Source organism: Nomascus leucogenys, chromosome X (genome assembly GCF_006542625.1).
Source record: "Nomascus leucogenys isolate Asia chromosome X, Asia_NLE_v1, whole genome shotgun sequence".
Lineage (NCBI taxonomy): Eukaryota > Metazoa > Chordata > Mammalia > Primates > Hylobatidae > Nomascus > Nomascus leucogenys.
In genome coordinates, this window is record NC_044406.1 from 17,835,440 (window position 1) to 17,861,470 (window position 26,031).

General features: G+C 43.6%; 1 protein-coding gene across 1 annotated transcript in view; it reads right to left on the minus strand.

Annotated features, from left to right (window-relative positions):
- MAP3K15 (mitogen-activated protein kinase kinase kinase 15) overlaps window positions 1-26,031 on the minus strand; it is a 203,522-nt gene that overhangs the window by 70,681 nt on the left and 106,810 nt on the right. The window contains exon 7 of the mRNA XM_030807584.1: window positions 2,099-2,269. Within this exon, the coding sequence (XP_030663444.1) occupies window positions 2,099-2,269 (171 nt within the window). The remainder of the gene's footprint in view (window positions 1-2,098; window positions 2,270-26,031) is intronic.

The window sequence follows — 26,031 nt, forward strand, 5'->3', positions numbered from 1 at the left end:
GTACTGTTAGAACACATCTGGCAAGAAAGTTAAAAAAAAAATGGCAGTGACTGGGGGCAGTGGTGATGGGAAAAGACTGGCAAGCAGTGAAAAAAGGCTCGCAGAAGGGCTGCAAATGGGGCCTGACTGGACGGGGAGGTAAGTGAGTTTTACTCCAACACTGACCGAAAGTTTACACCTAGGAGGGTAGAGAATAGTAGTAAGAAAGCAAGACATTGGAAGCCATACCTTGTGGAGAAGAGTAAATGACTTCAGCCTTCAAAATGTTGAGTCTGAAATACCAACATCATCTTGAGGTAGAACAGGTGGGCAAAGAGGGGGAGATGTAAGGCCATCACTTAGGATGTTGGGTTGGAGAGCTCCAGCTAAGGGTCCCTAGTTGTGAGAGTGGCTGGGATTGTCAGAGAAGTAAGTGCAGATGGAGAGAAGGTGGGGAGGACAGAGCCTCCTATGTATATGAAAGGAAGAGAGAGAGAGACAGAGGAAGCAATTAGAATTGAATGAAAGCAGAACAGCAATGTCAAGAGCTCTTATGATGGAAATGAATGATGTGGGCCTGTTGGTTCCACCTTCAGAATATATCCTGCATCCAACTTTCTCAACATTTTTGTCCCCATCACCCTGGCTCAAGCCACCACCAGCTCTCCCCTGAATTACTGCTATATTCTCCTGTTCCCTGCTTCTGTCCTCGTCCCTGTGATAGACTGTTTAATGGCCACAAATTCCTCCCATCGCAAGATGCATGCACCTTTGCAATGCAACTTTGCTATTCCTCCTAGCCAGAGGTGGAGCACATTCCTCCACTCTTTTGAATGTGGGCGGGCCATGTGATTTGCTTTGACCAATAGCATGTGGCAGAAGTAACCACGTGTGAGTTCCCGAACCTAAGCCTCTAGAAGCTTTGCTGCTCCCTTGTTCCCTCTCTTAGAGTTCTGCATACCAGGTAAGAAAGCTGGTCTACCAGGATTAGAACCACATGGTGGAGAGCTGAGGCACACCATCAGTAGCCAACACCAGCTGCCAAAAGTGTACGGGGTCATTTGGATCTTCCAGCCACACCTGACCCTACAGCTGACTTCAGTTTTAGAAGCGAGCCCAGGTGAAGCCAGCAGAAGATGTGCCTGGCAAAGCCACAGAATCATGAAAAATCGTAATCATTGCTGTTCGAAGCTGCTAAGTTTTGGGGTTGTTATGCAGCAAGTGATAGCTGATACACCCCCTAAAATATATTCTTTACATAACAGTGAGTACTCCTGCTAAAATGCATGTCCTATCTTGTCACTCCTCTGCTCAAACCCTCCATTTGATGTTCCTTCTCACTCAGAGCAAGAAGGTCTTGCCCCCTTCCTGTTTCATGTTGCTCTCCACTCACCCCTTGCTTACTGCTGACCATCCTGGAGTGTGCCTGCCATGCTTCATCCTCAGTCTCTGCCCTTGCTGTTCCCTCCGCCAAGAACACTTTCTCCAGTTATCTGTGAAGTTCACTCCCTTATCACTTTCCTATCTTTAGGCACCTTCACTGACCACCCTATTTAAAATTGCAGACCACCTCTCCGAGCCCTCCCTTTATCCCCTTCCCTGCTTAACCTTTCCCCATAGCCCTCAGATGACATCCTACATGTGTCACTTTCTTTAACTTGCCTCACCAGCAATGCAGGGCCCCCAAGGGCAGGATTCATGTCTGTTGTGTCCGTATCCCCACCACCTAGAAAAGTTTCTGGCACACAGTAAGCCATCACTGAACGTTGTTAAATAAATGAATGAATAAGTGAATGAATGAACAGATCACTGGGAAGATGATGCCCTGGTGGTGGTGGACAAGGTTCTGGAAGTGGGAGCTTGGAAGGAGTGTGCTGGGCCTCCTTCTTGGCCCATGAACAAGTGTACCTGTGGGAAGAGTGTGACCAGTAGAAAACCCTGTTTCTCATGGTTTTCTCTCAAAAAGGGAATCTGGAAATTCCCAGCCCACATTTACTACAAATGTTTGCTCACTGCCAGCAGACAGACATATACATAAGGAAGAGATGCACATCCTTAGCCTATGCGATTCTGTTCCTTGAAGAGATGCATGTGCTGATAAACTGGGCTGAGACTTTACCACTCAATGGCGCTGTCTCGGCTGGTGTCATCTTTGCAGTCTGAATCCAAGAAGATGTCCTTGTAGATCCTCCCACACAGGCAGAACATGTCAGGGCCCGGGTGATCACAGCTCTGCAGAACCTGGAGCATGATCTGCAGAGCCTTCTCACGGTCACCTGTGCTGTTTCTCCTGAAAGATAGATGTTATAAGGTCACAAATGAATGAATCAAGACAATGGAATAGACGCCAGGTGCAGTGGCTCACACCTGTAATCCCAGAACTTTGGGAGGCAGAAGCGGGTGGATCATCTGAGGTCAGGAGTTTGACACCAGCCTGGCCAACACGGTGAAAACCTGTCTCTACTAAAAATACAAAAAGTAGCCGGGTGGTAGTGGCCCACGCCTGTAATCCCAGCTACTTGGGAGGCTGAGGCAGGAGAATCACTTGAACCTGGCAGGCAGAGGTTACAGTGAACCAAGATCATGCCGCTGTACTCCAGTCTGGGTGACAGTGAGACCCTGTTTTTTTTTTGTTTTTTTGTTTTTTTTTTTAAAAAGACAGTGGAATATATATGCATTCATCATGCTGAAAGACAGGTGCAAGGATGCTGTACTTTAACAGAAAAATTATTTCTAAATAATAGTTTTCGTTTTCCAATGTAGTCACTGCTTAAGATCCACACCAGTAAACCTTATACAATTATACTCAGTCCCTACTTGATTCTATCTCAACAAGTAAATCTTAAGGAAATGAAAAAATAAGTGAAGGGGAAACCTATATAATAAAAAAGACTTAAGAGTCATATCAACTAAATGCAACATACAGACTTTGTCTGGATTGTGATTCAAACAAATCCACTATAAAACATATGAAGCTGGGTACAGTGGCTCACACCTGTAATCCCAGCCCTTTGGGAGGCCGAGGCAGGTGGATCACTTAAGGTCAGGAATTCAAGACCAGCCTGGCCAGCATGGTGAAACCCTGTCTCTACAAAAATACAAAAATTAGCCAGGTGTGGTGGCAGGGGCCTGTAGTCCCAGCTACTTGGGAGGCTGAGGCAGCAGAATCACTTGAACCCAGGAGGCAGAGGTTGCAGTGAGCTGAGATTGTGCCACTGCACTCCAGCCTGGGTGACAGAGTGAGACTCTGTCTCAACATAAAAAAAAAAAAGAAAGAAAGAAAAGGAAAGACAATTGGGAAAATTTGAGCACTGACACTGAGAAATTGTTAATTTTTAGGTATGATAATGTAAACCCTAAAAACTGTTTGTTTTTAGGTACGATAATGTAATCATGAGTATGTTTTATAAGTGTCCTTAACCTTTTTTTTTTTTTTTTTTTTTTTTTGAGACAGTCTCGCTCTGTCGCCCAGGCTGGAGTGCAGTGGCATGATCTCAACTCATTGCAACCTCCACCTCCTGAGTTCAAGCAATTCTTGTGCCTCAGCCTTCCAACGTAGCTGGGATTACAGGCATGTGCCACCACGCCCAACTAATTTTTGTAATGTCAATAGAGGTTCCACCACGTTGGCCAGGCTAGTCTCAAACTCCTGACTTCAGGTGCTCCACCCACCTCGGCCTCCCAAAGTTCTGGGATTACAGGTGTGAGACACCGTGCCCAGCCAAGTGTCCTTAGCTTTTAAAGATACACACTTAAATATCTAGGGATAAAATGGTATGTCTTTGCTTTGTAATGAATCCAGCATTGGGGTATAAAGGAGTGGGTGGGGGCAGAGGGGAACAAAATTGGCCATGCAATGATAATCATCAAAGTGGATATGGGGTAGATGGGGGTTTATTATTGTGATGGTTAATTTTATGTGTCAGCTTGACTGGGCTAAGGAAGGCCGGAAAGCTAGTAAAACGTTATTTCTGGGTATGTCTATGAGAGTGTTTCTGGATAAGATTAGCATCTGAATCAACAGTCTGAGTAAAGACGACCACCCTCACCAATGCAGGTGGCATCACACAATCCATTGAGGGTACCAACAGAACAAAAAGGCCAAGGAAGAGTGAATTTTCTTTTTTTGAACTGGGAAATTCATCATCTCCTGCCCTTAGACACCAGAGTTCCTGGATCTTGGACCTTCAGGCTTCAGGACTTACCCCAACAGCATCCCTGGTTCTCAGGCCTTTGGACTCAGACCAAATCACACCACAAGCATTCCTGGTTCTCCAGCTTGCATGGGACTTGCCAGCCTCTAGAATCACCTGAGGCAATTCTCATAATCCATCTCTTCCTCTAGATCTCTATACATCCTATTGGTTTGTTCTTCTGGAGAACCCTGCCTAAGATAATTACACTATTCCCTACTTTTAAATATATTTGTGATTTTACATAATAAAAACAAAAACAAAAAAGGTACCCACCCTGACCCAACGATTCCACTTCTAGAATCTGTAATATGTACATCTTTTTTCAAGAATTTTTTGAACAAAGATGTTTGTTATGGCACTGCTTGTAATAGTAATGAACTGGAGATGACTCACATGTCCATTAACAGAAGAACAGCAAAATATATTTTGCAACAACCGGACTACAGAATAACGTAATCATTATAAAGGGACAGATCCACGTGTAATTACCCAGAGGAACATCCGTAACAGTAACATTTCATGGAAAAAACCTGAACTAAATGAAAAGCATGACCCCATTCTTTGAAATAAACACTATTCACATGTTTATGTACATAGGCAAAAGTCTGTAAAGATACATATTAAAATGTTCAGAAAATCATTGCTGGGATTTATACAAGGTGGTCCTGGGTATATTTTATTAATAACCATTCTAATAAGTGAATAAATTATTCTTTTTAATTTCTTGGTAATAGGTTTTTTTGTTTTGTTTCTTTGTTTTTGTTTTTGTTTTTTGAGATGGAGTCTCACTCTGTCACCTGGCCTGGAGTGTGGTGGCACAATCTCAGCTCACTGCAACTCTGCCTCTCAGGTTCAAGCTATTCTTCCACCTCGGCCTCCCAAGTAGCTGGGATTACAGGTGTGCACCACCACACCCAGCTAATTTTTGAATTTTTTTTTAAGGAGAAATGGGGTTTAACCACGTTGGCCAGGCTGGTCTCGAACTCATGACCTCAGGTGATCCACCCGCCTCGGCCTCCCAAAGTGCTGGGATTATAGGCGTGAGCCACTGCGCCCGGCCACAGTAGGCTCTTTTATGTTTTCTTTCCTGAGGACATGCACCTCAAAAACCACTGCATCATCCCAGATGTCAAATTAGTATCTAAAATGGCCAGACTTTCTCAACTGGGGTTCCATGACAGAATTAATCCCTGGAAAAAATTCTTTGATTATTTGAGTGACTATTTTTTCAGTGCTCCCAAGGATGGTACGTAGCCAGCATCATTCTGGATACAGAAGAGAAATTCAATCACTTCATACAATAGATGCCAGTGGGCATTAGGACTTAATTCTCTTGTGGAGCCCAACCTGGGTTGGAAAGGGCTAATCTAGACACTTGGCGACCTTCTGGAAACCTGTAATAATTAAGCCTGTATTTTGACTCAGACTTTTTCCATTTTCTACCTTGATCCTGTTCTAACATATTTTATCTTTCCTCTTTTTGTCATATAGAATCTAACTGAACTAATCTGCAAACTGGATCTCTTGTTGCACAGCCATTGTATAATATTCTTTAATTTTTAAGAGCCAACAGATACCAACTCAAATTTACTAGAGCATTTAAATAATTTCTAATGTCTGTGGCAAGAATATGAAAAAGATTGAAACTTTAATGAGGCACAACATTTCTACATCTGTAATATAGCCAACTTTTGAGGTGTGAAATATTCATGATTCTGAAAAGAATGTACTAAACTCAATAAACTCACTTAAATGATTTTTTTTTTTTGTTCTCTTTGAGACAGGGCTTTGTCGCCCAGGCTGGAGTGAAGTGGTATGATCTCGGTTCACTACAGCCTCAACCTCCCAGGCTCAAGTGATCCACCCACCCCAGACCCCCAAGTAGCTGTGACTACAGGCACGTACTACCACACCTGGCTAATTTGTGTAGTTTTTGTAGAGACGGGGTTTCACCATGTTGCCCAAGCTAATGCTTAATTATTGATATGAGCTCAGGTTTGTTTGGATTTTAGTTTTTTGGACCAGTTACATCAAGATTTCCCTTGAATTTTCTCATTAACTTGAAATTTACCCTTGTTACTCAAAACAAAAGGTCTTTTGAGTATAAACAAAACAAAAACCAAACATTTGAAAAAATTAAAAGCAAAGAGATTTTCAGCTTAAAAGCCACTTTAAGACAGGTGTTAAATAGCTAATCCCTTTAGTGGTTAATAATCAGCTTTTGGATCTGCTTATCATTTTCAGATAACAAGGTATCCAAGAACAAGCCTACAGATAAAAACTCCTATGTTGAATCAGTCAGCAACATCTGTTTCTGGCAATTAAGGTCATTTCACAATTAAGAGAAGCAAACTTTGACAGTGGGTCTGAATCTTGGCTGCATATTAGAATCACCTGGGAGGCTGGGCGTGGCGATTCATGCCTGTAATCCCAGCACTTTGGGAGGCCGAGGTGGGCAGATCACCTGAGGTCAGGAGTTCGAGACCAGCCAGGCCAACATGGTGAAACCCTGTCTCCACTAAAGATACAAAAATTAGCAGGGCATGGTGGCAGGTGCCTGCAGTCCCAGCTACTCGGGAGGCTGAGGTAGGAGAATCACTTGAACCCGGGAGGCGGAGGTTGCAGTGAACCGAGGTCGCACCATTGTACTCCAGTCTGGGCAACAAGAGGGAAATGCCATCTCAAAAAAAAAAAAAAAAAAAAAAAAAAGAAAGAAAAGAAAAAAAAAATTGAATCACCTAGGAGCTTAAATCTGAATCTCTGGAGACCCAGACATCAGTGCTTCTCATGCTGGACTTTCTGAGTCAGTGGGTTGGCATCATTGCTAAATCCACCGCTCCCTTCTCACTCCTTATCCTATTTCACATACATGTGCATTTGACAACCATGCACTCCTTCCTCCTTGGACTACTTTTATCATTTGATTTGCAGGACACCACACTCGCCCGATTTTCTCCTACTTTAGTCCATCTCTCTGATCTTTTCACATTGGAGTGTCCCTTGGCAGTACCCCTGGACATTTCATCTTTCTTGGTAACTACCCTAGATCCCTTGATCATCCATTGCCATGACTTTTCAAATCATCCATATTCCGATGACTTCCAAATTTCTATCTCCAGCCCAGCCCAGGCCTCTCCCCTAAAATCCAGACTCACATATCCAACTGCCTTCTCAGCAAGTCATTTGCATGTTGATGCCTCAAACTTAACGTGTCCCAAATCAAACTTTTTTTTCCCCCGAGACAGAATCTCACTCTGTCACCCAGGCTGGCATGGTGTGATGCATTCTCAGCTCACTGCAACCTCTAACTCACAGGCTGAAGCGACTCTCATGCCTCAGCCTCCCAAGTAGCTGGGATTACAGGCGTGCACCACCATGCCCAGCTAATTTTTTGCATTTTTAGTAGAGACAGGGTTTAGCCATGATGACCAGGGTGGTCTTGAACTCCTGGCCTCAAGTGATCTGCCCACCTTGGCCTCCTCAAGTGCTGGGATTACAAGTGTGCACCACCACGCCTGGCCCCAAATCAACCTCTTGATTGTCCCATCAAACCTGTTCTTCTACAGTCTTCCCCTTCTTGTTAAATGGCCAATCCATTCTTCCTCTTACTCAGGCCAAAAACTTTGCAGTCATGTTTCGTTCCTCTAACACCATTTACTGGACCAGGAGATTCCACTGGCTTTTATTTCAAACTACATCTGAAATTGACCCACTCCTCATGAAGCCCACCTTTACCACTCTGGTCCAAGCCACGTCATTTCCTGCTTCCACACTTACCTCTCTACTATCTAGTCTCAACACAGAAGTCATAGTGATCCTCTACGCTGTAAGGCAGGTCATGTCATCCTTCTACTCAAAACTCACCAGTGGCTCCCATCTTAGAGCAAACACCAATTTTCTTCCAATGGCCTGTAAGGATCTACAAGATGTGGTCCTAGTTATTTCTCCAACCTCATCTCTTACCACTCCTGTGCCCCGATCACCTACTATGCTCCAGCTACACAAGCTTCCTTGCTGTTCCGCATGCTGATCCCTCTACCTGAAATGATCTTCCCCCACATATCACATGGTATGTTCCCTTGCCTCTTTCTGATCTTTGCTCCATGTCACTTTCTAGTAGGTGTGGTCTTCTCTGAGCACTCAACTTAAAATTGCAATCTTCCCACCCTACTTACTGGTCACCCTGTCACCCTGAACTGTTTTAATACATTTAGTTTGTTTTTTTTTTTATTCTATCTCCCCATTTTAGAATGCAAGATCCGAGAGGGTGGAGACTTTTTGGGTCTGATTTGTTAACTACTGTGCTTAGAACTGGATCTGGCACAAAGCAGGTGATCAATAAGCGTCTGTTAAATGAATGACTGAGCAATTATTGTAGTGACATGGAGAGATCTCTAAGCATTGATTACTACGTGAAAAAAAACAACAGTATACCTCCTCTGTGGTCCTATAGTTTAAAAACGCTGCAGTATGACATATTTTCACAGTATGTAAGTGCACAGAAAATTGTCTCCAAGGATATTACACCAAACTGACAAGAGAGGTTACTTCTGGAATATGGACGGGACAAGAGATTAGAGTGCAGAGGGATAACTGCTTTAAATGGATTGTTTTTCAGTTTTTCACAGTAATATACAAACATATTCATCTATTATTACTTTTGTTTTTTTGAGGCAGGGTCTTGCTCTATTGCCCAAGTGGAATGCAGTGAGTGGTGTGATCACGGCTCACTGTAGCCTCAAGCTTCTGGGCTCAAGTAAAACTCCTGCCCCAGAGTGCTGGGAATACAGGCATGCACCACCACACCTAGCTTTTATTTTTATTTATTTGGTAGAGACGGGGTCTCTCTACGTGGCCCAGGTTGGTCTCAAACTCTTAGGCTAAAGTGATCCTCTTGCCTTGGCCTCCCTAAGTGCTGAGACTGCAGGCATGAGCCAACACACGTGGCTTCATCTATTACTTATGTAAAAAATGCACAAAATAAAAACACAACACTGGATTGGGAATCATATAGAGCTAGATTCTGGCTATTTTCACACCATTTATTACCCATTTGAATTTTGAGCAGGGCACTTAGCCCTTCTGTGCCTCAGTCCTTCACCTGAAGTGTCTGACTTTGCTTACCTCAAAGCATTGCCATGAGCTATGGGTGTGCCAGAGCACTGACTTGCCATCAACCATCCTGTCTCCCTGGCCCTCTTTTCTATACTGTGTGTCTGTAAGAGGAAATTCATAGGGCAAGAGACAAATAGAATCCCAATAAATCCTCCTTCTAAGCCAGCCCTGAGCTTTAACACACAAAAGGTCTCATTAGACCAGTGTCCTTTCTAGAATAAACTGTGTTGGGTCACCTGTCAAAAACCTTACAAGAGATTTCTGCTTCCAATTAAGATGTAGAAGAATGTGAAAGGTCTTCACTCCTGTAGTGACAATAAAAACCCTAACAAATGTAAAAATCACACTGAGTCCGGGCACAGTGGCTCACGCGTGTAATCCCAGCACTTTGGGAGGCCGAGACGGGTGGATCACTTGAGGTCAGGAGTTTGAGACCAGCCTGGCCAACTGAGCAGTAATTCTGATAGTGTCCTACTGGGGCAATCACTGGTGTCTGCCCTCAGATGCATTCTTGGCCTTTCTGCAGCTCTGCTTTGTGTTACAGGGGAGCTCAACCATCACTACGATCAGTTTTAGAATATTTTCATCATCCTCCCCCCACCACCAAAAGCCTATTGGTGTCAGTAGGCTGCTGTGCTCAGCTGACAGCAACCAGTGGGAGGCACTGGGGGCAGAGGGTGAGGCCCTGGAGGGTGGGATGGAAGAAGCCAGCGCAGTTTCTCCCTCTTTTTCTTGGTGTGCATGGCCACTCCAGCAACAGCTGCATCTCTTTGTTAGACCCAGCTCCCAACCAGGTTGGCTCAACAATTGTTCCAGGTGATCCTGGCACCTGGGCTCTGGTAACATCACCTCTTCCCTGGGTCCCTCCAGCCAAGGGGTGATAGCAGCTTCCTGCTGATGCTAACTTCAGGGCTGCCTCACCGTTTCCGGTCTGGTTTGTCAGCTCTTCTGTCACCTGTGTAACCAATTTCCTACATTAAGTTTCTTCTATTTTAAATACTTAGAGTGGTCTTTGTTTCCTGATTGCACCCTGACAGATACACACCTACCACAAGAAAGCAGATGCCCTGCTCTGGCCAGACGCCTCGTATTTACATACATGGAAGGGAACAACTAGAAGCGACCTATGTCTTAGTGTGAACAATGTTCGGAGCCAAATAAATGCACAAACCCAAATGGTTGTTTTTCTACTCTACAAATAGGACCCAGTTATGTATCAGGCACAACCACCATGAAATCATCCACCCTAGCTGCCATCATCCCAACCTTTCCCAGTCTCCTGGGATCGCAAAGCACCACCTGTGAAGGCCGGGCTCTACGGTGGGCGGACAGGCCCTCTGATGGGGCTGGGCATTTCCCAGGCTGGCTTTCCCATTCACACAAAGGCAGCAGGAGCTGAAGAGTGGCCTTGCCTGAACTCTGTGTCCTGCTCTGTGACATGTCACCAGGAATCTCCATGCTGACAGATCCAGTTAAACTCTACTCTTTATTTGCAAATTGTAGCAGGATCACCAAGCCCCATTTCCTTTTTTCCTGGGCACTCAGCCAGACCACATTTCCCAACTTCCCTTGAAGAGAGATTAGGACACGAGACTGACTTGTGACCAATGAAACATGGAAAGAGGTAATGAACATCACTTCCTGAGCAGGCCCCTACAACCCTCTCTAGTATAGTCAAAAGTGCAAACAACTCAAATGCCCACCAACTGATGAATTAATAAAGTGTGGCCTATCTGTACAATGGAATATTAAGCCAAAAAAAGGAATGAAGTCCTGACACGTGCTACCACATGGATGAACCTTGAAGACAGTATGCTAAGGAAGCCAGACACACACAAAACACATATTGTATGATTCCATTTATATGAAATGGCCAGAACAGGCAAAGCCATAGAGACAGAAAAGAGACTAGTGTTTTCCTCAGGCTAGAGAGTGAGGCAGGAGAAGAGGGGGTGTACCCATTAACAGATTGCCAAAATGGATCAGTGATTGCTTAGGAATGGGGGGTGGAAGAACTGAGGGAAGCCGGGAAGTGGGGGTAACTGCTAATGGGTATGGGCTTTTGGTGGCGGGGGGAGGATGATGAAAATATTCTAAAACTGATCGTAGTGATGGTTGTACAGCTCCAAATATGCTAAAAAAAAAAAAAAAAACCACTGACTTGTACACTTTAAATGGGTTGTTTTTTGGGTCTTTGAGACAGGGTTTGGGTCCGTCATACAGGCTGGAGTACAGTGGCACGATCTCACTGCAACCTCCGACTCCAGGGCTCAAGCCATCCTGAGTAGCTGGGACTATAGGCATGTGCCACCATGCCTGGTTAATTTTTTTGTATTTTTTTTGTAAAGATGGGGTTTTGCCATGTTGCCCAAGCTAGTCTCAAACTCCTGAGCTCAAGCCATCCGCCCGCCTTGGCCCCGCAAAGTGCTGTGATTACAGGTGTGAGCCACTGCATCTGGCCAAAATGGGTTAATTGTATGGTATGTGAATTACATCTCAGCAAAGCTGTTCCAAACACAGACACAAAACCTCTCTAACAAGTCACCATGCTGTTTTCCTATCATCTGGCTGAAGGCAGATCTGAGGATCCAGGAGAGGGCAGAGCCTCAGGATGCAAGCAGACTGAATTCACCAAGAAATCACCTGAAGAAGAGACTGCCCAGCCAGGATACATCCACATTGGAATAGCGCATGAGTGAAAAGAAACTTTCATCATGTGAAGTCACTGAAATTGTGGGGCTGCCTGTTACAACAGTTACACTAGCCTAATATACAAGTCAACACCACCGAGGCGGCAGGGGTTCCCTCGGTCAGGAAGATCTGTTCCCCTCTGAGTTTTTATCAAATCCCTTTTTTAGCAGACACCAGGGATCTCACACTAGGAAGACTTCCATCACCACTGACCCTGACCTGGCCCATGTGGACCCCTCTACTTTTCTGCATTCCCTGCTTTGGGCCACACCCTACTTCAACGGTTATCTTTGGGTAGTGGTATCAACAGTAATTATGTTTTTATATTTTTCTGTATATAATAAGTATGTCTGATTTGGATGTTTTTGTTTTTAAGCACAGACTCACATATAAATAAAGAAAATGCAATACGTTTACTTTCACTACCAAACTTTAAATTAACTGTAGCACCCAGACACTCATTATGTGGCTCTCTTCTAATACTATACCACAGTTGATCATTAGTCACTTCTTCGTTCACTTACCCATTCAACAATTTTTTTTTTTTTTTTTTTTTTGAGGCAGAGTCGCACTCTGTTGCCCAGGCTGGAGTGCAGTGGTGCGATCTCGGCTCCCTGCAACCTCTGCCTCCTGGGTTCAAGTGATTCTCCTGCCTCAGCCTCCCAAGTAGCTGGGACTACAGGCATGTACTACCATGCCTGGCTTTTATTTTATTTTATTATTATTTTGAGATGGACTCTGACTCTGTTGCCCAGGCTGGAGTGCAGTGACACAATCTCGGCTCACTGCAACCTCCACTTCCCTGGTTCAGTTGATTCTCCTGCCTCAGCCTCCCAAGTACCTGGGATTACAGGCATGCACCACCACACCTGGGTAATTTTTTATATTTTTAGTAGAGACGGGGTTTCACCATGTTGGCCAGGCTGGTCTCAAACTCCTGACCTCAAGTGATCCACCTGCCTCAACCTCCCAAAGTGCTGGGATGACAGGCATGAGCCACCGTGCCCGGCCTTTTTTTTTTTTTTTTTTTTTTTTGAGATGGAGTCTCGCTCTGTCACCCAGACTGGAGTGCAGTGACATAATCTCAGCTCACTGCAACTTCCGCCGCCCAGGTTCAAGTGATTCTCATGCCTCAGCCTTCTGAGTAGCTGGGATTACAGGCATGTGCCACCATGCCTGGCTAATTTTTGTATTTTTAGTAGAAACGGGGTTTTACCATGTAGACCAGGCTGGTCTCAAATTCCTGACCTCAAGTGATCTGCCTGCCTCGACCTCCCAAAGTGCTGGGATGACAGGCATGAGCCACCACACCCGACCCCATTCAACAAATCTTTACTGAGTGCCTACTCTGTGGGTGGCACAATGTTCCTAGACACTGGCTATATCGTGGCCTAGTATACACCATGGCCCCTGCCCCCCTCAGGCTTATAGTACAGCAGGAGGGATGATAGGTATTAAACAAGTAAACACAGAAACTGAGTGCTATGAAGGGAAATAGCAAGCGCTATGAGAATGAGTAACAATAGGAACATCCTTTCCAGACTTGGTATTCTTTGCAACATCAGCGTTTCTCAGAAAGAGACACTGAAACTAGACCCTGAAGGATCATCGGCTTCAGTCAGGTAAGCAATGAGGGAATGAGTATTCTAGGCAGGGGAACAGCATATGCTAACATCCACAGCTGAGAACAGCCTGCTGCCCTAAGACTGAAGGTGGATGAGGGCAGCTAGAGAGGAGCAAACCGGGAGGGACAGGCCAGGCCACATGGAGTCACTTCTATTCCTCTTATGCCAAGTTTCTCAAAGGCTCTGCCTAATCAAGGAACTTTCTACTCCAAAGGACTCAGGAGCTATTCTCCAGGTTTCATATGTCACTCCAAATGGCTTTCCAGATTCTAGCTCCTCCCAAGAAGCCTTCCCCCAAATACCGAAGGAATAGCTATTTTTCCATAAATGTGCTCCACTTACCGGGCCATCCTCACACCCCCAACTGCACAGGAAAACTAGCACATGGATAGTTCCTTCATGTCTCCTGAATCCTTTTCTGCACATTCCTGCCATCCATGAATAATCCCCCAAGGGCTGGCTACTGGTCAGAACTTCCTTTCATCTGACTTGCTGAGCAACTATTCTTTAAAACCTCAAGAAAAGTGGCATTGCTGTTAATATTTAGTGCATGTCACCTAAGATCACCACGAGACCTATTCTGATGTGCTGCTAAGAGTAAGCGTCTAGGTCATTTTTCAAAGGAATTTTCTCATCTCATACAGGTCCTCTGATGGTTATCACTGGTTTCCTTTGGCTTGATGGCAGAGCCAAGATCGCCATCTGTTCTTAAAGGGAGGGATCACAGGAGAGTTTTCTCTCTGCAGTGATTCTCCTGAGCTGCTGTGAGGAGAAGCCAAATCTACGTGTGCAAAATCCAGAGATATGCCACTAAAACTTTTCTGCCTGCTCAGAACGATATTCGTTGGCCGCTCAATCATGCAGTAAAAAAACAGAACCACTTTTGAATAAAGAAACATCTCAAGGAAAAATCTTCAATACAGTAGCCAGGCAACTATGGCATCAATACCTCTGGTAACAGATCTCAAAGTGTACATATTTTAGATCATTCCTGGCGTCTTCTGCAGAGCAGAACAAACTACAAGAAGCTAAAATTAAATTCTCCCCAGAATTCTGTACAAAATAGAACACAGGAAGACTCAGAAGCTCCCCAGAAATTGGTATTTCAAGAAAAACAGTTGATCAGAAAAAGAAGGCATTAGAGATTTAAAACAACATCAACTCCCACAAGGGCAGTACGTGCCAAAGACACACAATGGCCTGATTGCATCCCATTGGCACTCACCTGTAGGCTTGATGGGTCCCTAGTGCCACTGCCATTCTCCCTCTCCCCACCACCCCTGGGAGTGTCCCACCCCCAGGGCAGCCCTCACCCAGTGATGGCTGAGTTACTGGATAGGTCCCCAGCTTCCTCATCCATTGGGTGAGACAACTCTATATATTGTTCTATAGAGAATGTTCTATAGAGCCTCCCCAAACTCCTCAACACTATAGGGCCTCAGTTTCCCACACAGTGGTCATCTGCTCATTAATATACCCTCTACTGCCTTTCTTCTTTTCCCTGTCTCATTTCCCTGTCTCCCTTCTGAAACTTCCTAGGCTCACCTCCCAAATAAACTATCTGCCCCCAAATTCTTATCTCAGGGGCTGTTTTGGGGTGGGGGCAGACCTAGATTATGACTCTAGACATATATTAAAAGTTCTTATTAAGAAAAATTAGGGGCCAGTCGTGGTGGCTCATGCCTGTAATCCCAGAATTTTGGGAGGCTGAGGTGGGTGGATCACTTGAGGCCAGGAGTTCAAGACCAGCCTGGCCAACATGGTGAAACCTCGTCTCCACTAAAAGTAGAAAAATTAGCCAGTTTGGTGGTGGACGTCTGTAATTTCAGCTACTGGGGGGGCTGAGGCAGGAGAATCGCTTGAACCGAGGAGGCAGAGGTTGCAGTGAGCTGAGATCACACCACTGCACTCCGACCTGGGCGACAGCGTGAGACTCTGTCTCAAAAAAAAAAAAAAAAATTAGTGATGGAAATATCAAACTAAAATTGCTTTTAAAATTAATCGGCCAAAGGCCAGGTGTAGTGGCTCACGTCTGTAATCCCACCACTTTGGGAGGCTGAGGCGGGTGGATCACCTGAGGTCAGGAGTTCAAGACCAGCCTGGCCAACATAGTGAAAGCCCATCTCTACTAAAAATACAAAAATTAGCCAGGCGTGGTGTCAGGTGCCTGTAGTCCCAGCTACTCGGGAGGCTGAAGCAGGAGAATTGCTCAAACCCGGGAGGCAGAGATTGCAGTGAGCTGAGATCGCGCCATTGTACTCCAGCCTGGGCGACAAGAGTGAAACTCCATCTCAAAAATAAATAAATAAATAAATTATTTATTAAATTTATTAAAAATTAATCGGCCAGCAACAACAACAAAACTAGGCAGAGACTAGCTGAGGTAGCGGGCAAATAATTTGAGGAAAATTTGGCATTTGGCAGTGAAATAAATTGTACGTATGCCTTTTAGTTCACTTAACCTGTGTTGTAACAAAATCTTTTCTTGTTTAAGCAAAAACTCCTTTATTATAACGTGTTACTAGGAAGCAAGGTGAGAAAGCACACACAGCAGGTTTTCCTCTCCCTGGGAACAGTGACATAATTGAGTTTACAACAACAAATAGAACTGAGACAGATCGATGATAGGATAAAGAATCCATCATAAAGCAAGGTCTTAAAGGATCTGTCTCTAATCATTCAACTAATAAAATGATGCTTCAAGTTATAGACTCAGAACTTTTGAAAGGAGAGCAATATTCAAAATCATCTGGTCCAAATCACTCTCTCTCTCTCTCTTTAAAAAAGATGACTACAGGGTCTAGGTCTAGGAAAGTTTGGTGACCTGCCTAAGGCCACGCAGATAGTGGTGGAGTCGTAACCTGGCTCATGTCAGTCCCCTGTTTACAAAACCTTCAGTAATTACTCCCTAGGGATTATAGAACAAAATCCAAATTCCTTAGCTTATCAGTCAAGGTCCTTAACCCCTGGGGCCAACCTCCCTCCTCAGCCATCTATTTCTCCCTATCACCTAAACAAACCCTTCAGTCAGGCTAAACTGGACTGTTCACTGTAGTCAGAGCCCATCTTAACCTCCGGTCTTGTCAAACATCAACCACTGAAATACACGGGGTGGCATCGGGTGAACTTATAATCTGGCACCTGGAGTACAACTAAAGAGACACCCTGAACTGGAACTGGTACCCAGCCTATACAGCCTTCCCTTCCTTTTTTTAAACAAATTATATAATTTAAAAATTAATTAGGTAATTTATTTTTTAAACTTAATGATTTATTGATTGAGACAGGGCCTGGCTCTGTCGCCCAGGCTGGAACGCAGTGGTACAATCATAGCTCACTGCAGCCTTGACCTCCTGAGCTCATGCGCTACTCCTGCCTCAGTCTCCTGAGTAGCTGGGACTATAGTTGTACACCACCACACCGGCTAATTTTTAAATGTTGTTTTGTAGAGACGGGGTCTTGCTATGTTGCTCAGGCTGGTCTCAGACTCCTGGCCTCAGGAGTTGCTGGGATTACAGGTGCAAGCCACTGTGCTTGGCCCTTTTTATTTCTTATCTTTTGTATGTCCATTTCTATTAATTCCTGGGAAGTAAAGTGACTTGCCCACAGATACCCAGCTAGTTAGTAGGAGAACTGGGATAGAATACAGGCTGCCTAACTCTCAAACCAACACTTTTCCTACAACACAAAGTCCTTTCTTTACAAGTCCTTCAACACAGGCATAAATGTATCCTCCCTGCATTGCTGAAATAAGAGCTGTGATATACTACAAAGTGTTCACACACACTGAAACACAACTGTTCTGAATCTTAAGTGAAGCATTATCCAAACTCACTTACTAATAATATTTCATCTAAAGTAAAATGTAAATTGCCATCCTGAATTTAGAAGGGGGTTATATAGGGTTGATTTAGTGGCCCTTCTGTCTCTTTAGAAACTCGTCCACGAAAATCTGAAAGGATGTCTCCCACTTTCTCTTTATCAATGTCCTTATCTCAAGGACAACAGCGACGGAGATGAACGCATGTGAAGTCTCTCAACACCCGCTCTAAGGTGTAGGAGGCTGAATCTACAGGAAAGTCAATGCTTCCTAAGTGGAACTGTGGCTTTTCTCATTTGTTTGAAATCCTCAGGCAGTGAGCGAGAAGGCAGCTTTTCCACGGTTAGTGTCTCCTGAACTTCCAGTTTGGTCTTCCTGATTCAACGTGGCAACCAGGACTTCAGAATGCAGCTAACAGGGAATGTCCACATGCGATTGATTCAGAGTGCCAAGAGGAGGCCCTGGTAGCAACTTACATGGGTCAGGATTTTCCTCAGGAATGGTTAATAATTAATGGCTTACCCTGCATGTCAAAATGTATTACAAGTAAATTCCCAGTCCTTATGTCCTCCACTGATATCTGAGGCTGGTAACTGCAATACGTGCTACCATGAGCCTCAAAACAATCAAGTGAGCAACTGGCAGGGCTGTTAACAGTGTTAACCAATTTTCTGGATGCCCAGTCACAAAGATATGTTATGTTAAAACAAAGTCTCCTGTATTTGACTTTACTGTTATGGGGAAAAAATACCTTAAACCACTGAAGGAAGCTCCCCCCCACCACCGAAAAGAAATTATGCATGAGAAAAACATAAGGAACTGTGTTCTTAAATCTCATTGATGAAAAATTTGATGTCAGGTAGGAAAAAATTTTATTTGAAAGTCCTTCACGCATTGTATTCATTAGTCTTAGCTCTCTCGGTGTTGCATTTTCTTAGGCTGATAGAAAACTTGGTCATAACATTGTTTTCAGTTCAGACTATCATTGGAGATGACCTAACACTGGTGGTTGGAATTCTCTGGTGGGAAATAGAAGGGCAATTAACATTCATCCAGCATTATCTAGGCACCAGGCACTATGCTAATATTTTACTTATGGTATTATTTGGTTTTTAAAGCCTCAAATTAATTCCCACCATTCTACTTTTTTTCGTAGCAGTCCAGTCCACAGTTTTGTGGGTTGTAAACAGCAGAGCGGTTTTGGAGTATTTCTCAAACCATTCCCCAAGTTGAACGCTCTCTGGGTGACCAACAGCCGGTTAAGAGCTCTGGGCCACTTTTTGGCCACATTACAAGCAGTTTTTCTTGTCTACTTTAAGCAACCATAATTCCTACAGACTAAGCCACTTGGCAACTTGCCCTGTTGACTCTGTAATCTTTTTATGTAACACTAGGTTATCTCCCGATTAGAATTAAGAAGTGTAAATGAGGGATAAATGGAGGAGATATCAAACTTTTATGAACTGCCTTCTAGCTGCCAGGGGCCGTACAGTCATTTGCATATGGCATATCTTATTTAGGCATCACCATCCTGGTTTACAGATGAACAAATTCAGGCTGAAGGAGTCTAATTAGCTTGACAACATCATATTGCTGGTGATGCAAATGTCAAAGTTTGCGCTTTTTCTATACCTCAAATGCCTCCCTGTAAATCAGTGGTCTCAACCAGAAGGGATTTTTGTCCCCTATAGAACATTTATCAATGTCTAGAGACATTTTTGGTTGTTACATTGGGCGAGGTGCGGGGGGAGTGCTATTGGCATCTAGTGGGTAAAGACGAGGGATGTTGCTAAACATCTTACTATACATAGGACAGCCCCCATGACACAGAGTTATCCAGCTCCAAATATCAATAGTGCCAAGGTAAAGAAACCCACTCTAAATCAATAAACTTTGAATTTACCAAACGATCCCTTTTTTCTACAAATACCTATATTCATATAAACCCTGTCCCGTGCAAAATAGTCATCTCAGAGGGCCAGATACTTATTCGAACAATGTTCTTGTGCTAACAGCACTTCTATAAATTTCTCTTAAGAATTCTTTTTCAAAGCCAAAGGTATGTTATTTTAAATATTGTCTGTGGTGGCAATCTCTGTATTTTGCTAATAGTTTTGGTATTTGGAAATGGTCAAAAGTTATCCCTCAAACCTGGTAGAAAAAATATGGGTGATCAAGCTACACAGTAATAGTAAGAGCAATAGCCAAGCACCTGCTTCATGCCAGGAGCACTCCAAGTGATACTACATGGTAGATGTCAGTATCACATTTTATAAATGGGGACACCAGCGTTTCAGGAGGTTAAGTTACTTGACCACGGCCATAACACTGAAGTACAGAAGCAGGAACTGGAACCCAAATCTGTCGTCAGAAACCACTGGAATGATATTGATTTCCTATGTGCCTTGAAAGCTAGCAATTCCAAATTAGCTGGGCATGGTGGCATGTGCCCATGGTCCCAGCTACTTAGGAGGCTGAGGCGGGAAGATCACTTGAGCCCAGAAAGTCAAGGTTGCAATGAGCCATCATCACACCACTGCACTCTAGCCTGGGCAACAGAGGAGAGGAGGAGAAGAGGACAGGAGAAAAGGGAGAGGAGATGAAAAAAATAAAGAAAGCTGGCAATTCCAAAGAAAAAAATTCCTCTCTGACTGATGCCATAATTTTCTGAATAATGGCAGCATTGCCAAAATCAATGCAGAACACTGCAGTGAAATTCATTTGAATCAAATTCACCTGTTTGTATAAGCTCAGGTGTGTGTGAGAGAGAAATATACACGTGTAATTTTTTATTTTTATTTTACCTTTAAGCTCTGTTGGACTTGAAAATGTGATTTAAAAAAAAATCACCTGTTTACTTCAGTCACCCCTCATGAACCCTCTTCCTTTACACACAGCCCTTCTACTGACACAGAAATAAGTTAGTAAATAAAGGAGGAAGGACAAAAAGGAGGGAACTGAAGATGGAAACAGAAAAGGAAGATATCATGGGCTCAAGGAGGCCAGTGAGGAGGAATGAAGACAGAGCCCTCAAATATTACTCAAAGGAAGTATTTTTTTTTAAAAGATAACATGTATTATTGGCAAGGCCACTGCTCAGAAGATAAGATGGTTCATTTATCAAGAAAAAAAATACAATTGACTTTTTGTTATAAAAAGTATACATGTGGCAAGGATTTCGTGGGTATGACACTGAAAGCACAGGCAACAAAGCAGGATTAGATAAATGAGACATCCGGCCGGGTGCGGTGGCTCAGGCCTGTAACCCTGGCACTTTCGGAGGCCGAGGCAGGTGGATTACTTGAGGTCAGGAGTTCGAGACCAGCCTTGCCAACAGGGAGAAACCCCATCTCTACTAAAAATACAAAAATTAGCTGGGCGTGGTGGTGGGTGCCTGTAATCCCAGCTACTCGGGAGGCTGAGGCAGGAGAATTGCTTGAACCCAGGAGGTAGAGGTTGCCGTGAGCGGAAATCACGCCACTGTACTCCAGCCTGGGCAACAGAGTCAGTTTCGAAAAAAAAAGATCAGATAAATGAGACATCAAACTTAAAAACTTTTGGGCATCAAAGGATACAATCAACAGAGTGAAAAGTCAACCTATACAATATAGGAAAACAGTTACAAATTGTGTATTTGATCAGGAGTCAACAGCCAGAATATATATATAAAAAAAAAAACCCTCCTACAACTCAACAACAAAAAAATCAAATAACTTTTTAAAAAATGGGCACAGAACTTGAATAGATATTTCTTCAAAGATAATATACAAATGGCCAACAAGCAGATGAAAAGATGCTCAGTGTCACTAATCAGAGAAATGTCCATTGAAACTACAATAGGCTATCATCTTATACCCATTAGGGCGGCTAATAAAAAAGGGAAACAGAAAATAAGTGTTGGCAAGGACTGCAGAAACCGTACACCGCTGGTGGGATGTAAATGGTGCAGGCACGACGGAAAACAATTTGCAGATTCCTCAAAAAATTAAAAATATGCCAGGCATGGTGGCTCATGCCTGTAATCTCAGCACTTTGGGAGGCTGAGATAGGTGGATCACTTGAGGTCAGGGGTTCAAGACCAGCCTAGGAAAGATGGCAAAATCCCATCTCTACCAAAAAAAATTAGCCAGGTGTGGTGGTGCACACCTGTAGTCCCAGCTACTCAGATGGCTGAAGCAGGAGAATCACTTGAACCTGGGAGGCGGAGGTTGCAGTGAGCCAAGATGGTGCCACTGCACTCCAGCCTGGGCGACAGAGCAGGATTCTGTCTCAAAAAGAAAAAAGAAAAGAAAAAAAAGAAAGAAAGAAAAAGAAAAAAAAAAAAATTAAAAATAAGACTACCGTATGATCCAACAATTTTACTTCTGGGCATATATCCAAAAGAATTGAAAGCAAGGTCTAGAAGAAATATTTGCACACTATGTTCATAGTAGCACTATCCACAATACTCAAGAGGTAACCTAAATGTCCATCAACAGATGAATGGATAAACAAAATGTGGTCTGTACATATAATGGATTATTCAGCCTTGAAAAGGAAGTTCTGACACATGCTACAACCATGAATGAATCTTGAGGACATTACACTAAGTGAAATAAAGCAGTCAGAGAGACACAAACCCTGTACAAGGTTGTTCAACCCACGGCCCATGTGGTCCAGGATGGCTTTGAATGCAGCCCAACACAAATGCGTAAACTTTCTTAAAACATTATGAGGTTTTTTTGCAATTTTTTTTTTTTTTTAGCTCATCAGCGATGGTTAGTGTATTTTATGTATGGTCCAAGACAATTCTTTTTCCAATGTGGCCCAGGGAAGCCAAAAGATTGGACAGTAGTGCTGTACGATTTCACTTATATGAGGTACCTGGAGAAACAGGAGAATGGTGGTGGCTAGGGACTGGGGAAGGGAGCAACGGGCAGCTGTTTAATGAATGTGTGCATAGTTTCAGATTTACAAAATGAAAACTTCTAGAGCCCCGTTTCACCATATGTGAACATATTTAACAGTACTGAACTATATGCTTAAAAGTGGTTAAGATGGTAAATTTTATATGTATTTTTTTGCTACAATAAACACCAAACCAAGGCCGGGCACAGTGGCTCATGTCTGTAATCCCAGCACTTTGGGAGGCCGAGGCAGGTGGATTACTTGAGGTCAGGAGTTTGAGACCAGCCTGGCCAACACGGTGAAACCCCATCTCTACTAAAATAACAAATATTAGCCAGGCGTGGTGATGCGCACCTGTAATCCCAGCTACTCAGGAGGCTGAGGCAGGACAGTCGCCTTAACCTGGGAGGTGGAGGTTGCAGTGAGCAAGATCACGCCACTGTACTCCAGCCTGGGAAACAGCGAGACTCCGTCTCAAAAAATAAACAAACAAACAAAACAAAACAAAAAAACCTAAACCAAACCAAAAGTGTATATTATGATGGCAGCTTCAATATTCAGCTATCATCTAATGCTCTCATCGCATATGAAAAATGCAGAACATATAAAGGTATAGCCCAACAATTTCAAGTGGAGGGCCCTGTCTTATTTTGGTTGTCCTTCAGACAACCAAAATATATACAAGCTAAAGCCTGCTGGAAAGAGTTTAACTGATTATGCCATGATATTATTAACATCAGCTTTAAAAAGTAGTATATGCAGGGCTGGGTACGGTGGCTCATGCCTGTAATCCCAGCACTTTGGGAGGCCGAGGCAGGAGGATCACGAGGTAAGGAGTTGGAGACCAGCCTGAACAACATGGTGAAACCCTGTCTCTACTAAAACATACAAAAATTAGCTGGGCATGGTGGCACACGCCTGTAATCCCAGCTACTCAGGGGGCTGAGGCAGCAGAATTGCTTGAACCCGGGAGGCGAAGGTTGCAGTGAGCCGAGATTACGCCATTGTACTCCAGCCTGGGCAACAGAGTGAGCGCGTCTCAGGGGAAAAAAAAAAAAAAAAGTAGTAGTATATGCAGCGTGCTGTGCTAACATTAGGGAGGGAGTTCTGGTTCCAGATCTCTTATTGACCAGGTGTTATATTTTGGGCCCTTGCCTTTTTCTTTGTTTCTTTCTCCTCTCCAAAACAAAGGATTTGGACTAAATGATTCCTTTTAAGTTGGCAGATTTTGTGGTTCTCTTCACTAGAAAAGCAACAAGTATGTCTCCTTCTTTCACAAGATGCTTTTAGGTGCCTGGAGACAATGCAGTAGAAAACTGGCAAGATGTCATCATTTTTCTACATTTGACAAACATGTCATAAAGAATGCTACTTATATCCATATGGAAATTAAGACAGTGAGATCAAACAGTGAGCATCAACAGAAGAGACAAAAGGAGGCTTGTGGCTACTGTAGAGACGACGAGCTCACTCTGCCCTCTTGGCTGGGAAGCTCAGAGACTAAGGCTCAGGCAAATACAGTAGGTTCTGGAACAAGCATGCAGCCCCTCTGGTGTGGGCTGGATTCAGTCACGTTCATCTAATGTCCCCTGCACACATTTCTAGGGTCTGCAAAGCATCCTCATCTAGCACTCCCCTTATTTACAGAATGACATATCAGACATTCCAATCAGTGTGTCACACATCCAACTGCCCTGCCACTTGCTGAGTAATTCAAAGAGGTAAATTTTGCCAGAGTTGGTAGTCTCAATCCAAAGATGCTGGAAGTAGAATATGAGCACATGCCTTCTATTTTGAGACTGGCAAGTTCTATTTTGTTTTTAACCTGGGACTTTGATTCTGATTTTCTTCTTCGAGACCATCCAGCTCACTGGCTGGATCCCTGGTCAAAATATTCTGACTACATTCACATATCTAATAAAGTCCCATTTGTAAAAGCAACAGCAAATACAAATCACTCATAAAATATTCCATGCCATCAAGCAGTAAGCAGTTTAACTGCTCAGTGGAAACTTGAAGTAGCTTTGAATGGGCTTCCGAGCGCAGTGGAGTGGAAGGTATCAGGGAAAGCTGACCAGCTTGAGCCAGCTTTCCCACTAACAGGGAGCCCTTGACATCTGAGGGTCGAAAGTCATCCATTACCGCCAACCTTCAGTAACTCATTTCTGGCCATGATTTGCTCCACTTCCTGAGAGCTAAAGGTCAACTTTAATGCAGGAAAACTCATTTCTTGTCCATCACTATTTTCCCCTTTACAGACACAAAGTAATGCCATAAACTCCCTCAAAACTATATATACCAATTGGGTATCTCTTATCCAAAATGCTTGGGACCAGAAGTGCTTTGGATTTGCAGTATTTCAGATTTTGGAATGTTTACATTATACTTACGAGTTGAGCATCCCTAATTTGAAATAAAAAATGCTCCAATGAGCATTTCCTTTGAGCATCAAAAAGTTTTGGATTTAGGAGCACTTTGGAATTCAGATTTTCAGATTAGAGATGCTCAATGTGTAATGCAAACTCCTACTATGTTGACGGCTGGCCAAGTTAAGCCTAAAGCAAAAATGTGAAATTCAGGATCAGATTACATGTGTAAATGAAGCAAGTACTGCAGTCCTATAGAAAATCCTTAGTTTGTTGGAGAAAATGAGGTTCTCAGTGTTGAGGACCCCATCTGGCCCTATTAAACAGAGCCACTGTCTAATAGGAGATAATCAGACTAGAAGGAAAAGACCCATCAAAGAGAAAGGTGGCTCTCTGGTGTGCAATCCCAGCCATTCTGCTTCCAAACGGGAAACGTATTCATCTCAGGATCACCTCATCCTGCTATACCTGTTTCTCCTAAATACCAATTTTCTATGTCTTTTTTTCTTTTTTTTTTTTTTGAAACAGGGTCTCCATTCTGTCACCCAGGCTGGAGTGCAATGGTGCAATCATGGCTCACTACAGCATCAATGTCCCAGGATCCAGCAAGCCTCCTACCTTAGCCTCCTGAGTAGCTGAGACTACAAGCACAAGCCATCATGCCTGGCTAATTTTTTTTTTTTTTTTTTTTGTAGAGACGGGGTTTTGCCATGTTGCCCAGGCTGGTCTTGAACTCCTGAGCTCAAGTGATCTGCCCGCCTCGGCCTCCCAAAATGCTGGGATTACAGGCATGAGCCACTGTGGCCGGCCCCAATTTTCCATTTCAAATCTTGTTTTACTCTTTTGTTATTTTGAGAAAATGGCAATCTATTATTTCATTCTCTGTCTGACAACAGTTACCTCTACCATGTCTGGGAAAAAGGCTTAGTGATGAGTAACTTAAAAGGCCCTTATAGTTTTTATCTAACAAACCAATTTTTTACAGCACTTACAGTGTGCCAGGCACTCTCCCAAGAACCTCAGAAGTGATGGCTCATTTAACGGTTATTAATCAAGCACAGGTAAATATAAATAAGAATGGAGCTTACTATGTTGGGGGAACAAAGTTACAAGACTATCAGGCTTAATGAAGACTGGCCTTCATTCACAACAATGCATCCTTGGGATGCTGGGTTTAAAGGCTGCTAGGGAGAGAGTAGGCGCATTTCCACAGAGACCATGAAGCTTCCTCCCAAAAAGGAATCAGAATCCTACCATTGTTTGCCGATGTCTACTACAAGAACACGCTATATACCTGAGAAATGTATCCATATGTATAGGAAAAGCATGTACAACAATGTCCATAGCAGCGC